Raw genomic sequence first — 14,023 nt, forward strand, 5'->3', positions numbered from 1 at the left:
TGCTGCCTATTTAAATCTCTTCAGCCCTCAGCGACCTGCTGCTGCAAGCAAGCAAGCCAGCTGTTTTCACGCCAGCTCTCAGCAGCGGGGTTCCCCGCAGGCGGGTTTCAGGTGGGGAAAGCCCCAAAATCGCAACGGCACGGGAAAATCCACTTCAACAAGCAGATAATTGCTTGTTAGTGCTCCGACGACCAGTCCCGCCAGCGGCGGCCGGGAATGAAGCGGGGCGCGCGGAAACGGCAGTCCGAAAGTCGGACGGGGCAGGGAATCAGGCGGGGGGGGGGGTCCTGACCCGCTTTTTCGCCGATTTTCGGCCCCCGGCCGCATGAAAAGCCGCCCGACGGCGGGCAGAAAATCGGGGCCATAGGATCAGCTCCACATATACAACGACAACATCCAGCTCTACTTCTCCACCACCTCCCTTGACTTCTCCACTGTCTCTGTGTTGTTAGACTGCTTATCCAATATTCAGTTCTGGATGAGATGCAATTACTTTGAGTTAAACATTGGGAAGACCAAAGCCATCGTCTTCAACCCTCACTGCAAATTCCTTACCCTCGCTACCGATCTAAGCTTCCGACCCCATATCCTCTCCATCACCAAGACTGCCTACTTCCACCTCTGCAATATTACTTGCCTCTGCCCATGCCTTAGCCCATCTGCTGAAAGCCTCATCTATGCCTTTGTCACCTCCAGACTTGCCTGTTTCAATGTTCTCCTGGCCACTCTCCCATCCTCCACCCGCCATAACCTTCAGCTCATCCAAAACTCTGCTGCCCGTATCCTATCCCACACCAAGTCCCGCTCGCCCATCAACCCTATGCTCACTGACCTACATTGGCTCCTATGTCTCAAACATTCTCAGCCTCATGTTTAAACCCCTTCATGGCCTTGCCCCTCCCTATCTCTGTTACCTTCTTCAGCAGTACAGCCCTATGAGAACTTTGCATTCCTCTAACTCTGGCCTCATGTGCATTCCTCCACTCCCTTTGTCTCACCATTGGCAGCTGTGCCTTCTGCCTTGTAGGCTCTCAGCTCTGGAATTGGCTCCCTAAACCTCTCTGCCTCACCACCTCCCTCTCGTCCTTTAACACCCTCCTTAAAACCTACCTCTTTAGCCAAGCTTCATGTCATCCCTCCTAATTGCACAGCAATTTTAGATCTGTAAGATGCATCTTTTTAACATTTTGGGAGTTTTGTGTTGATCGTGTTGTTAAGCTGCAGTGAATACACTAAATTACATAGAACAAGGGAAAGCATGTTTAAATACTGAAGCAATGCAATATTGTCTGCCTACCTAAAGTATTGAATCAATTCTCTTGTGCATTTAAAAAAAAAACTTCCATTTGTGCTTTTATTCAGACTTTGGAAGGATGTAACGCATAACTTAAAAGTAAAGGATATCGATGCTGCCACAGATGCAAAGCACAGACTTGAAGAAAGACAAAGAGCTGAAGCAAGGGAGCGAAAAGAGAATGAAGTTCAATGGGAAACACGGGTATGAGACCAGATACACTTCAATTTAACGCTGCTTTTTCCAGATTCAATGATTTCAACACCATTTAGTAGTGATTTATTAATTATTTTACATATGGAATAAACTGGTGAGAACTAAAAAAACATGCTGGTGAAATGTAACACCCGTCTTCACTAAAGAAGAGGATGCTGCCAATGTTATAGTAAAGGAGGAGGTAGTCCAGATGGGACCCATCCTCAGTTGCTGAGGGAAGGGTGGAAACAACCAAGGCTCTGGCCACAAACTTTAAATCCTCCTTGGATATGGGGATGGTGCCAGAGGACTGGAGGTTGGAAATATTACACCCCTGTTCAAAAAAGGGGATGACAGATAAACCAGTCAACCTAACGGCGGTGGTGGGGAAACTTAGAGACAATAATCCGGGACAAAATTAAATGTCGCTTGAAAGAACGAGTTAATAAATGACAGCCAAATCGGATTTGTTAAAGGCAGATCATGTCTGACTAACTTGATTGAATTCTTCGATGAAATAATGGGAGCGTTGACGTGGGCAGTGCGGTTGATGTGTATGGATTTTCAGAAAGTGTCTGGTAAAGTGCCACATAATACACTTGTTAGCAAAATTGATGCCCGTGAAATTAAAGGGCCAGTGGCAGCATGGATACAAAATTGGCTGAGACACAAAGCAGAGAGTAGTAGTGAATGGTTGTTTTTCAGACTGGGGGAAGTATAGAGTGGTGTCCCCCAGGGTTCGGTATTAGGACCACTATTCTTTTGACACATTAATGACCTGGACTTGGGTACAAAGTTTGCAGATGACACAAAGCTTGGAAATGTAGGAAAGCGTGAGGATACTAGCAGACTTCAGGAGGACATAGACAGACTGGAGAAATGGGCAGACACATGGCAGATGAAATTTAATGCAGAGAAGCGTAAAGTGATGCATTTTGGAAGGAAAAATGAGGGCAGTATAAACTAAATGGTACAATTTTAAAGGGGGTGCAGGAACAGAGAGACCTGGGGGTTCACATACACAAATCTTTAAAGGCAGCAGAACAAGTTGACAAAGCTATAAAAAAAGCATATGGGATCATTGGCTTTATAGATGGAAGCATAGAGTACAAAAGCAAGGAAATGTTGGTAAACCTTTTATAAATCATTCGTTAGACCTGTTCATCTTCCTTGACATCCTTTCCAAAGTGTGGTGCCCAGAATTGGACACAATACTCCAGCTGAAGTCTAACCAGTGATTTATAAAGTCTATATTGTGTAATAATTATTCCTGAAAGTTTAGCTTCTTTACTGCAAACAAAATCTTTTTTATACTGGCTCTTTAACCCTAGTACATCTTCTTCCTTCTCTTCAGAAGGTACCTCTGGTATCACAACCAAGTGGTGATTCTTCATGTATCAGCCCAGATAGTGAGGTTTTGTAGGCTATTCAATTGGGGAGGGCATCACGACCAAGCAAGATCCTGTCCTCGTAAACACTTCCCAGGAGGGGTCAGCCGAATAGTGACTAGAAGCAAGAACTCAGATTTCTCTCCCCCACCCCCCCAAAAATCCTAGGAGTGCTGATGCCAGTTGTGGTGTCCCAGCTGCTACCCTGGTTGAAATGCACTAACTCAGAACAGACCAGGAATCAAACCTAGGATCTTCTGGTTAGTATGGCTTTGTGCTACGTTGGTCAGTGCCTTTAGCCACTCAACAATTATTGGGTCTCGGTGTGTCTTCTAATCTACAAATCAGTAGTGCCATATGAATTTAATTTGTATTATATTGTAGTATTGTTGATTTAATTCATAAACTTTAAGGAACTTAAAATGAGATTGGAAACTGCATTTGATCTCTCTCTCTAGGTGTTCCACGAAGACGGAGAATGCTGGATATATGATGATCCACTGCTAAAGAGGTTAGGTGGCAATAGATATTAGGATATTACTACAAAAATGGCTGAACAGAGCACCATTTAAAGCCTTCAACTGAAAAAGACTCCCTTTCACCTGACAGAATATTTTGTATCAAGATTCTTAAAATTTAATAATGATACAGCTTTGTGGTTACATAAATGCATTCAATTCAGAAATGCATTGTTCAGGTTTCATCCAGTAATATTTTAAGTGGTTCCTTTCTCAGGGAAATTGGACTTTAAAAAGGTGTGGTGGAACTGTTAACATCTTGCAAGAGTTGTGAAAAGATTTCTTCTTTTAGTGCTGTAGACTGGCTGTTGGGAATATTTGCTCCTGCTCCACATCAAAAATTTGTAATGTTAGATGCAGATCTCCAAGTTAGATATACAAGTTCATCTGCCAAAATTTGTGTACACATTGAAAACAATCTCAAAAAATCAGCCGAAGAAAAAAATCTTGGATATCTGTACAACCTATTCTAAATGCACTCTCTCTGTATTGCCATTGTACAGATGTAAAAAAAAACTGTACCACTTTCATATATTGTCGTCTTCTTAAGTCCTACGTGTACAAATGTAGGGCTTTTCTAGAATGTTTCATTATTGCTTGAACCTCTTTTCATAGATATGTGTACATATATATATATATATATGGAGAATTTCATTACTATGGACAGTGTTTATTAGTGAACTGATGCATAAATGTTTATATATTGCAGATGTAAAATGAAAATGAAGCCAATGATTTTGCTTTATAATTTAACAAACACTTTGAGGCCTTCTTATTAATTTCAGAGTGTTACATTTGATTGAAGTCTGTATAGAATTTTATTCCAAGAATGATACCTAACTGGGATATGTAACATATGATTGCAGCTAGTTTTCATTCTTCTGTTTATTGTAGCAACATAATAAACCTTCATAAAGTACACTTCGCAATGGTCATAATGAATTTGCTTTGAGTATTTTAATACTGTAATATTTGAAGTGCTTCTGGGAATACATTAGTCGTCGTTGAAAGGGCATAATCCTCATCTAAAAAATATAAATAACTCCCACGGGATAATATCATAGTTCTATTGAGCCATTAAAGAAAAGAATGTGCATATTGTGTATATATTGTCTTTCACGGGAGATTCTAAAGCACTTTAAAGCCAATGAAGTACTTTAAGTGTAGTCACTGTTGTAATGTAGGAAACGCAGCAGCCAACTTGCTCCCACAAACAGCAATGAGATAATGACCAGAAAATGTTTGTGAAGTTATGTGGTAACAGTTATTCTGTTCCCCTCCCCCACAGAGATGAATTTTTGTATTTTATAGATTAATCCAAATTACATTAATATACATGTAACTAAAAAAATATTTAGAATAATGCCATGTCAACAAGAGGGGGAATTGCTAAAGACACACATTTAAAACACTTGACAGGACACTGCCCACATGATTTTTCCCTTTCCTGTAGTCAAGAGGTCTATGAAATACCCCTTCTGCATTTTCCATCCCTTCCTATTCCATAGCTATACGTGTCACCTACTGATTACACATCTAGGTCCCTCCTTTCTACTCCCCTGATGGTGTCTTTTAATACTACCCCTCTTTTCCTATTTTCCCTATACCTTCTAACATCCTGTACTTTGGCATACTACCTGTGATGAAATATGCCGTTCATCAGGCACTGTATTCTCTGTTTAGTTTAGTTTCAGTTTCATTTCCCCACCTGTACTGTATTGTGTGTAAGGCTCCGCCCATACCTGGCCACTACTTAAGCAGGCTGCACTGTCTCACAGGCAGTGCAGCAGATCCTTGGATGGGAGACACTTCTCCACTGTGTGTTACTTTCTTAGTTAATAAAAGCCTTGCTTTGCTCTGTTAACGTCGAGTCTCGGATTCATTGAGGCACATCAATTTTATTAACTAAATTTTCAACGCAATGGATCAACTCTTGAAACCCGAACGTTTGGATTTGGACCAGCATGCTTCGGACACTGGTTTAAGTGTATGGAATTCTTCCTGGACAATTCCGTAGCCATCACAGGCGCTACGGACGCCGAAAGTATGAAACTCGGAATCCTGCGGAATTGGGTAAGCCACCGGGTTTACCCCCTCATCCAAGACGCCGACACGTACCCGGCCGCCTGCGACATCCTAAAGGCGCATTACCAGCAGCCTACGAACGAGGTGTACGCTAGGCATCTGCTCGCTACTCACGCACAGCGACCTGGGGAATCGCTGGATGAGTTCCTAGTCACCCTGAAAACGCTTGGCAAAGACTGCAAGTGCCAAGATGTAAAAGCCGCAGTGTACACTGACGAGCTTGTTCGTGATGCCTTTATCACAGGCCTCCGCTCCACTTACATCCGGCAGAGACTACTGGAAAAAACGGGATTGGACCTGAAACAGGCTGTGGACACAGCGCGATCCCTGGTTGTGGCCCAGAGAAACTCGGACGCCTACTCTTCCGCCCACGCCGCCACGTGTGCACCAAGGGCGCCGCCATCTTGGAAGGCATCTTCCCCGCCCGGCAGCCCGACACCGTCAGGGCCCCGCTCTCCTCCCAGAAGCCCTACGACAGCCGCGACGCGTCGGGGCCCCAACTGCTACTTCTGCGGGCAGCCGAAGCACACCAGAAACCTGTGCCCGGCGAAAGGCACCACCTGCTTTAAGTGCGGTAAGAAGGGGCACTTTGGGAAGGTGTGCAGAGGGAACCCCGCTGGAAAACCTGCCACCGCCGTGTGTGCGCCGTGGGAGCGGCCATCTTGGACGCCATCTTGCCCGACCTCGTGGGGTCCGCCATTTTGTGAGCAGACAGCGTGGACGCCATCTTGTCTCGATCAGGGCCCTACAGTGGCATCGGTCACAGTGGACCAGACCAGACCGCACCCGCTATCCAAATCAGTGGTGGACATCGAGGTAAACGGGTGCGGGGTTAAATGTTTAATTGACAGTGGAAGCACGGAGAGTTTTATCCACCCTGAACTAGCACAACAACTCTCTCTAACGGTGGTCCCTGCTCGGGGTACCATCTCTATGGCTGATAAAACCCAGACATCGACCGTTATGGGTTACTGCGCGGTACAATTGTCCGTTAACAGAACTGTATACGATAATTTTAAATTGCTAATCATGAAGAATCTATGTGCGAGCGTGATCTTGGGCCTGGATTTCCAGTGCCACCACCAAAGCATCACGCTCAATTACGGTGGGTCCCAGCCGCCTCTCACAGTGTGCGGTCTGGCTACCCTGAAGGTAAAGCCGCCTTTGCTATTCGCGAACCTTACTCCCAACTGCCGGCCAATAGCGACCAAAAGCAGGAGGTACAGCTGGGAGGACAGGCGGTTTATCGCAACCGAGGTGGACAGGCTGCTGAGGGAGCGCGTCATTGAACGCAGCAACAGCCCGTGGCGCGCCCAAGTGGTAGTGGTGAGGGGTAGCGAGAAGAAACGGATGGTGATCGACTATAGCCAAATGATCAACATGTACACCCAACTAGACGCCTACCCGCTACCCCGCATATCAGAAATGGTGAACCAAATCGCCCAATACCGGGTGTTCTCCACCATCGACCTCAAGTCAGCGTACCACCAGCTCCCTATCAGACCAGAGGACCGCCCGTACACCGCCTTCTAGGCGAACGGCCGCCTCTACCAATTCCTCAGAGTCCCCTTTGGGGTGACGAATGGGGTCTCGGTCTTCCAGAGGGAGATGGACCGCATGGTCGATGACCACCACTTGCAGGCAACCTTCCCCTACCTCGACAACGTCACCATCTGCGGTCACAACCAGCAGGATCACGACTGGAACCTCGAGAGGTTCCTGAAAACCGCACAAAAACTCAACCTCACTTACAACGAGGACAAGTGAGTTTTCAACACCATGCGCCTCTGCATACTAGGCAGCGTGGTGGAGAATGGGGAAATCGGACCAGACCCCGACCGATTGCGCCCCCTACGGGAGCTGCCCCTGCCCAACACTCCCAAAGCCCTGAAAAGGTGCCTGGGGTTATTTTCTTATTATTCCCAATGGGTCCCCAACTACTCCGACAAAGCCCGCCCCCTCTTGAAAGCATCCTCTTTTCCGCTCTCTGCTGAGGCCCACGCCGCCTTCAAAAGCATTAAGCAGGATATTGAGCGGGCCACGCTACAGGCAGTGGACGAGAACACTCCCTTTCAAGTGGAAAGTGATGCGTCTGACTTTGCCTTGGCGGCCACCCTCAACGAGGCGGGGCAGCCTGTAGCTTTCTTCTCGAGGACCCTCCAAGGACCTGAGATCAGACACTCCTCCGTGGAAAAGGAGGCCCAAGCCATCGTGGAGGCAGTGCGCCACTGGCGCCACTACCTAGCCGGCAAACGCTTCACCCTACTTACCGACCAACGGTCGGTAGCGTTTATGTTTAATAATAAACAGAAGGGGAAGATTAAAAATGATAAGATTCTCAGGTGGCGGATCGAGCTCTCCACCTTCGAGTATGACATCATTTACCGGCCAGGGGCCCTTAACGAATCCCCCGACGCCCTCTCACGAGGGATGTGTGCCAGTGCCACCGGGGATCGGCTACAGACGCTCCACAACGACCTCTGCCACCCAGGGGTCACGCGGCTGTTCCACTTCATAAAGTCCCGCAACTTACCCTACTCGATTGAGGAAGTTCGGTCTCTGACCAGGAACTGCCGCACTTGCGCTGAGTGCAAGCCTCGGTTCTACCGCCCAGATAGAGCCCACTTAGTCAAAGCTACACGGCCCTTTGAGCGGCTCAGCTTAGATTTCAAGGGCCCCCTCCCGTCAGTCGACCGCAATGTTTACTTCCTGAACATTGTGGACGAATACTCCCGTTTCCCATTCGCCTTCCCCTGCCCAGACATGACCAGCGCCACGGTCATTAAATGCCTCAACAGCCTGTTCTGTCTGTTCGGTATGCCGAGCTACATCCACATGGATAGGGGGGCGTCCTTCATGAGTGAAGAGCTACGCCAGTACATGCTGTCCAGGGGGATCGCCACGAGCTGTACCACCAGCTACAACCCCCAGGGTAACGGCCAGGTGGAGCGAGAGAACGGGACAGTATGGAAAGCAGTCACTCTAGCTCTAAGGACCAAGGGCCTCCCTATCTCCCGCTGGCAGGAAGTCCTCCCAGATGTGCTCCATTCAATACGGTCGCTATTGTGTACTGCCACGCCTCATGAACGAATGTTTGTCTTTCCCCGGCAATCCACCTCAGGCGTAGCCATGCCGTCATGGCTCTCCACCCCAGGTCCGGTATTTGTACGAAGGCATGTGAGGGGCCACAAGACTGACCCTCTCGTGGAGTCAGTGCACCTACTCCACGCCAACCCCCAATACGTGTATGTCCGGCATGCCGACGGAAGGGAGGACACCGTGTCCATAAAAGACGTCGCCCCAGCCCGTAACGACAACAACCACGACAACAACAGCATCAGCGATCACAGCAACTCTTACCCACCGACTACTCTTTCATCACCCCCGGAAGAACATCGACCAACGGTGCCCCCACCAACTACCCCTTCAACGACCCAGGAGGCCACCGGGGACACCCAGCCGACACCCGCAACACCACGTCGGTCACAGAGGACTATCAAACCCCCGAACAGACTAAATCTATAGAAGGGGTGAATGTGATGAAATATGCCGTTCAGGCACTGTATTCTCTGTGTTTAGTTTAGTTTCAGTTTCATTTCCACCTGTACTATATTGTGTGTAAGGCTCCGCCCATACCTGGCCACTACTTAAGCAGGCTGCACTGTCTCACAGGCAGTGCAGCAGATCCTTGGATGGGAGACACTTCTCCACTGTGTGTTACTTTCTTAGTTAATAAAAGCCTTGCTTTGCTCCGTTAACGTCGAGTCTCGGATTCATTGAGGCACATCACTACCCTCACAGTCTTGCTCTAGTTGCAGTAAGGTCTCTAATTATGACTGCATTAACTCCGCCGCGAACAGCGACTTCTGGCTGTTCGCTCACTTTTACAGATGCATTTTTCCACCTACTCATTGTGTCCCTTATCTTCTTACCCAAGAGGCAAAACCCCTTGCAGGCCCCCCCTGGTCAAGCTGCAGAAAACATTATCTATTCATCTAATCAGAGCCACCCACAACTACCAGCTGCCTGTTTATATATTTACCATTTTGACAGCACCTCCCAAACCCATGACCTCCACCAACAAGGACAAAAGCAGCAGGTGCATGGGAACACCATCACCTCCAAGTTCCCTGCCAAACACACCATCCTGACTTGGACATATCACTGTTCCTTCATGGTCACTGGGTCAAAATCCTGGAACTCAGTAACAGCACTGGGGACTACCTTCACATGTACTGCAGCGGTTCAAGGCGGCAGCTCACCACCTTCAAGGGCAACTGGCAATATATGTTGGTCTTGTGAGTGACACCCATATCCCCAGAATGAATCCAGAAACAACTTGCCCTGCCACACAAGTGTTGCTAAGGATTATTTCTCCTGTTTGTCACAGGCATTGAGCATTGCATACTTGTTACAGTTTCAGACTATTGTTTGGTATGGAATGGCTCTATCTGTTGCTCAACTCCATCCAGCAAGTCGACCCAAACACATCTTATTTACCAGAGAGTTGCACTAGATTCAGATCACCATGTGGTATGTATGCAGAAGACCATTCAGCCTATCCCAGCATCCAGCCATTTCACGTGTGAATCCAGGGTGTTTGCCTGAAAATCCATTCCACATGTTTGTTTGAACTTGTGCCTCCTTAGTTTACTGCCACTTAAATTACAATATTTAAAATCACTTGTTATAGGTGGTGCTTCATTAATAAACATGAAACAACACCATTGCATAAATTTTGCAAATGTAGGTTTTCCTTTTCCCCCTTCTCCAAAGACAATGACTTGTGTCGAGACAATTGTTCAATGAGCATCAAACTCTGGTACCTTATCCAGGCCTTTTTTCACATGCAAATGTAGACTGAGTGCTAGCAGGCCCGGAAACATTTCAAAATTAACTTCCCACAAAAAACTTAAGGAAAAGAAAGAAAACATTCCCAAGGACACCAATACACCACTGGAGCTCAGCAGAAGCCTACATTCTCAGCCACAGCCAAGAATAATCTATTGCATGGATCCAGACTTTCACTTTTCTTATATCCAACTGTTGCCCATTCCAAGTTATATAGGTGTGTCATTAAAAAAAATTGATGGCTCTTTTGTAGCAGCTGATTTTCAGAGAAACAAAAGAATCGATGCAGATTACCCTCTTCGGACGTATGCCTAATGATTTCTTTCCCCATCTCGCTCAAATACCAGCTCCTTTTTTTGAAGATTGTTTTTAGTAACCTAGCTTCTTGGTACAGGGCACTGCAAAGCAAAACCCCTCCAGAATTTTCACCTACTGTTCAACTGCATAAGATAGCACTGATCAGAGGCTGGTGGGAAGAGATAAATGATCAGAAATAAAACAAAAATAAGTTTTGGAAAATTAGTCGTGAAGAAAGCACTACAGGACGAACAAATGTAATTTTGCAACATTAACCCAGTTCTGATTTTAAGATGCTTAATACAAATGGACAAGTGCAGGACATAGCCCTGACTTCCTTATTTATACAATCATGAATTTGACTCCATTCCAGAACCCTTTTTCAATAGAATTTGTTTTTATCTGCAGAATTTTTGCTAAGAGCTTACAATGAAAACATGCACCCTTAGCCATGATAAAAATAATTCAGTTTGATGTCCTGAACCTTCAGCAGCTCAAAAGGAACTGTTAAAATCCCAACTCTCACATCGAAACAATCACATCCATACTTTGTGTGCACTTATCCATAAACATTTGAGAACAGCTGATAAGTTTTTTGCTTCTTATTGCCCCCCCCACCAAAAAAAATTCAAGTAGATTCTTGCTAAGATGTAGTTTTAGATTGATATTTAGAAAACATAAAGCAATGATTAATTTAAATGAAACACGCCAATTGGCTTTAATGTATGGGACATATTTATTCTGGTTACAGAAGCAGTAATTCATACATGAAAACTAAAACTTCCCTGCTCCCCCACCAAACCTAGAAAGCATTAAAACAAACAATACAGGTCCAAAACAATTCACTCAAAGTTCTGTTTAAAGGATTAGAATTTTTTTTTGCAAATGTATAAATTTGGTCTTAGAGAACACCGGCTGGTTGGAGAATTAATCACAGCTGAATAAATTAATGATTGCTTCCCATACAGAACTAGTCTGTTCTCAACAGGCAGGTTTGGACAAAAAGGTAATAGGCAAACACATCTGGACAAGTTCAACACTCTCAACCAAACCCACGAGTTAAGAGCAGGCCTGCTATACACATGGAACATTCATAATACTTCCTCTTCCTTCAAAAGAATGCTTTGCCAAATTGTTAAGTGACCTTTCCCTCCCCCCCCCCCCCCACCAAAGAGTGAAGTAATGACAAACCAAGCTGCATTATCATCCAAATATTTACTTGTATTTGTGCCTCAATACACTCTTAAATTAGTTAGTTATATTGACACACTTACATTTGAAATTCTACCAATTTATTGTGGAATGTCCTTCCTCTTAAAGCAAAAACACTAAGAATCAGGATTTCATTTTACATGTAAACTGCATATTCTTAGCAACACATTGCAAGTTCTTCCTGTGATCTTTTCCAATTGATAAACATCATTTCAAAATTTTATGATAGGGGAAAAGTTTGAGTCCTGAAGTGAAAGCATGGATATCATTAATGGGAGTCGTATGTTCCATCAGAGGGGACACAGGTAAGAAAGTAATCTCAGACACTTCTCCGTGCATGGACTTTGATTCGCATGTGGAGTAATCAGTGGTTTTATCTGGTTCATGTTGCCCATGTCCAATCACCTGCGAAACAACAAGGCAACAGGAATTAGTACAGTAGTACAATAGGTTACTCACATATCAGAAACCAATTTTCAAGCTGTTGTTTGCATCTTGCAGCACTTATTCACCCTCCACAATCAGACAATAAATCACCCAGCTGCACAGTCCACATTTTCTAATTACTGAAACTATGCATTTAATTTTTTTAAAGCTGCATATGAAAAAGTTCTACCTACTGAAACTATTAAAATATTGAAAAAATTAATTATTCAAACTGAAAAGCCTCTGAAAAGTCAACTTTAAGTGCTTAAAATAGAATTTTAAAACTGATCCTAGCAGTAGTGTTCATTAATTGTAATTTGTACAATTGAATTTAGTCGACACGTTTCCGACAGTATCATGGCCATAATCCAAAATCTGTATGCAAATCCATTAGAACAGATTGAGTGGAACTGTCTATTTGTTACAAATTCTCAGCAGGGCAAGCTCGACTTTATTTTGCAGGGATGTGCGCACACCATTTTATTTTAAACTAGCTGGGGGAGCCCGGATTTGCCAGGGCTGTTTTGGGCCGGGTGGTTTAAATCGAGTCCCAGGCTTTGGGGCCTCTCTGTGTCCCTCTGTGAATCTGCTGCCGGGCAACATTTTAAATCGAGTCCCAGGCTTTTGGGCCGTCTCTGTGTCCCTCTCTCAATCTGCTGCCGGGCAACATTTCTACCTTTTAATACCTTAAAAGATGAAAGTGAAAGTACTTATAAAACGTTTTTGGTAAATCTTATGTTATTTTTAAAAGAGATACTAACTTTTTCGAAGCTGGATTAGCAGATTTTGAGCTGGAAGTAAATGGGGTTTTTAGCTTGAGGCAATGGCTGCCAGATCCCTGAGATGAAAACGATTAGTCCCGCCCACAGACACAGCGATTGGGCAACCATCAGGCGACTGAACTGTAGGATTGGTCAATCGTGCCGGCACAGGATTGGTCAATCATGCCGGCACAGGATTGGTCGACCTTGACGTCAGTCAATCAATGCTACTTAGCAGATAATGAGTTTAATTTTGAAGGTTTTTTGCATAACGCGCGAACAATTTTTGTCCGGCCGAAACGTAAATACGCTTAGGACGGTTCTGGAATCGTCAGCTTTCTTTCGACGTAACGTACGTGTAGGTACGCTCTATAACTTTCGAGTTAATTCAAGACAGACGGAATGACAGACAGAAGTATCCTTTTATATATATAGATGAATGAACATTGACCAGGACGGACAGCTGGCAGCTTGGACATGTTTGGAGATTTGGTCACAAGTCCATATGAATGCTGCCAGGTGTCCATCCGAACTTACACCAACACAAAATCTACCCAAGAGGGAATCCTGATTAAAATAGCCTGGATTCCGCACACAATTTAGCAAACTAATTTTGGTAATCAGCCAAATCTCTGTCGAACTGATCTTGCTTGCCTATAAAATATTAAATTATTTCTGTACAAAATTCTTTCCTTGTTTGCTTGAATAAAATTCATTTTTATTTTAAAAACTAGTAAAACAGATGAGCTGGAGACCATACATTCATATTTTTAAGTTTTTTAAAAACAAATGTAATTAGCAGTTTATGCTGAATCATTTACAAAATACAGAAATCAAATTGAAATGGAGGATAGAGATGGGAGTGGAGTGTGATTTGGAAAAGCATTGCGCTGAGGTCCCTTTATATTTTTGAACATGTTAGAACCCTACTGTGCAGTAAACGATTCATTTGCAGAACAAAATTTGTGGCAGTTGTTGACTGGAAAATAAAACAAT

General features: G+C 44.7%; 2 protein-coding genes across 14 annotated transcripts in view; one reads left to right on the forward strand and one right to left on the reverse strand.

Annotated features, from left to right (window-relative positions):
• The window catches only part of osbpl9 (oxysterol binding protein-like 9), a 232,894-nt gene extending 228,575 nt beyond the window's left edge, over positions 1-4,319 (forward strand). For 8 of the 9 annotated variants that reach the window (XM_085982918.1, XM_085982920.1, XM_085982921.1 and 5 more), the window contains 2 exons: positions 1,363-1,498; positions 3,336-4,319. In XM_085982918.1, coding sequence (XP_085839044.1) covers positions 1,363-1,498; positions 3,336-3,410 — 211 coding nt within the window. In that variant the 3' untranslated portion in view covers positions 3,411-4,319. The other variant, XM_085982919.1, reaches the window with a different exon arrangement.
• A 6,998-nt stretch (positions 4,320-11,317) lies between these two features.
• Positions 11,318-14,023, reverse strand: part of LOC147122148 (nardilysin-like) — a 212,392-nt gene continuing 209,686 nt past the window's right edge. For 4 of the 5 annotated variants that reach the window (XM_085982930.1, XM_085982929.1, XM_085982928.1 and 1 more), the window contains one exon: positions 11,318-12,245. In XM_085982930.1, the coding sequence (XP_085839056.1) occupies positions 12,048-12,245 (198 nt within the window). In that variant the 3' untranslated portion in view covers positions 11,318-12,047. The remainder of the gene's footprint in view (positions 12,246-14,023) is intronic. The other variant, XM_085982931.1, reaches the window with a different exon arrangement.

The sequence above is a fragment of the Somniosus microcephalus genome, chromosome 3, assembly GCF_052327205.1.
Source record: "Somniosus microcephalus isolate GS21.2 chromosome 3, FLI_Smic_1.0, whole genome shotgun sequence".
Taxonomy (NCBI): Eukaryota; Metazoa; Chordata; class Chondrichthyes; order Squaliformes; family Somniosidae; genus Somniosus; species Somniosus microcephalus.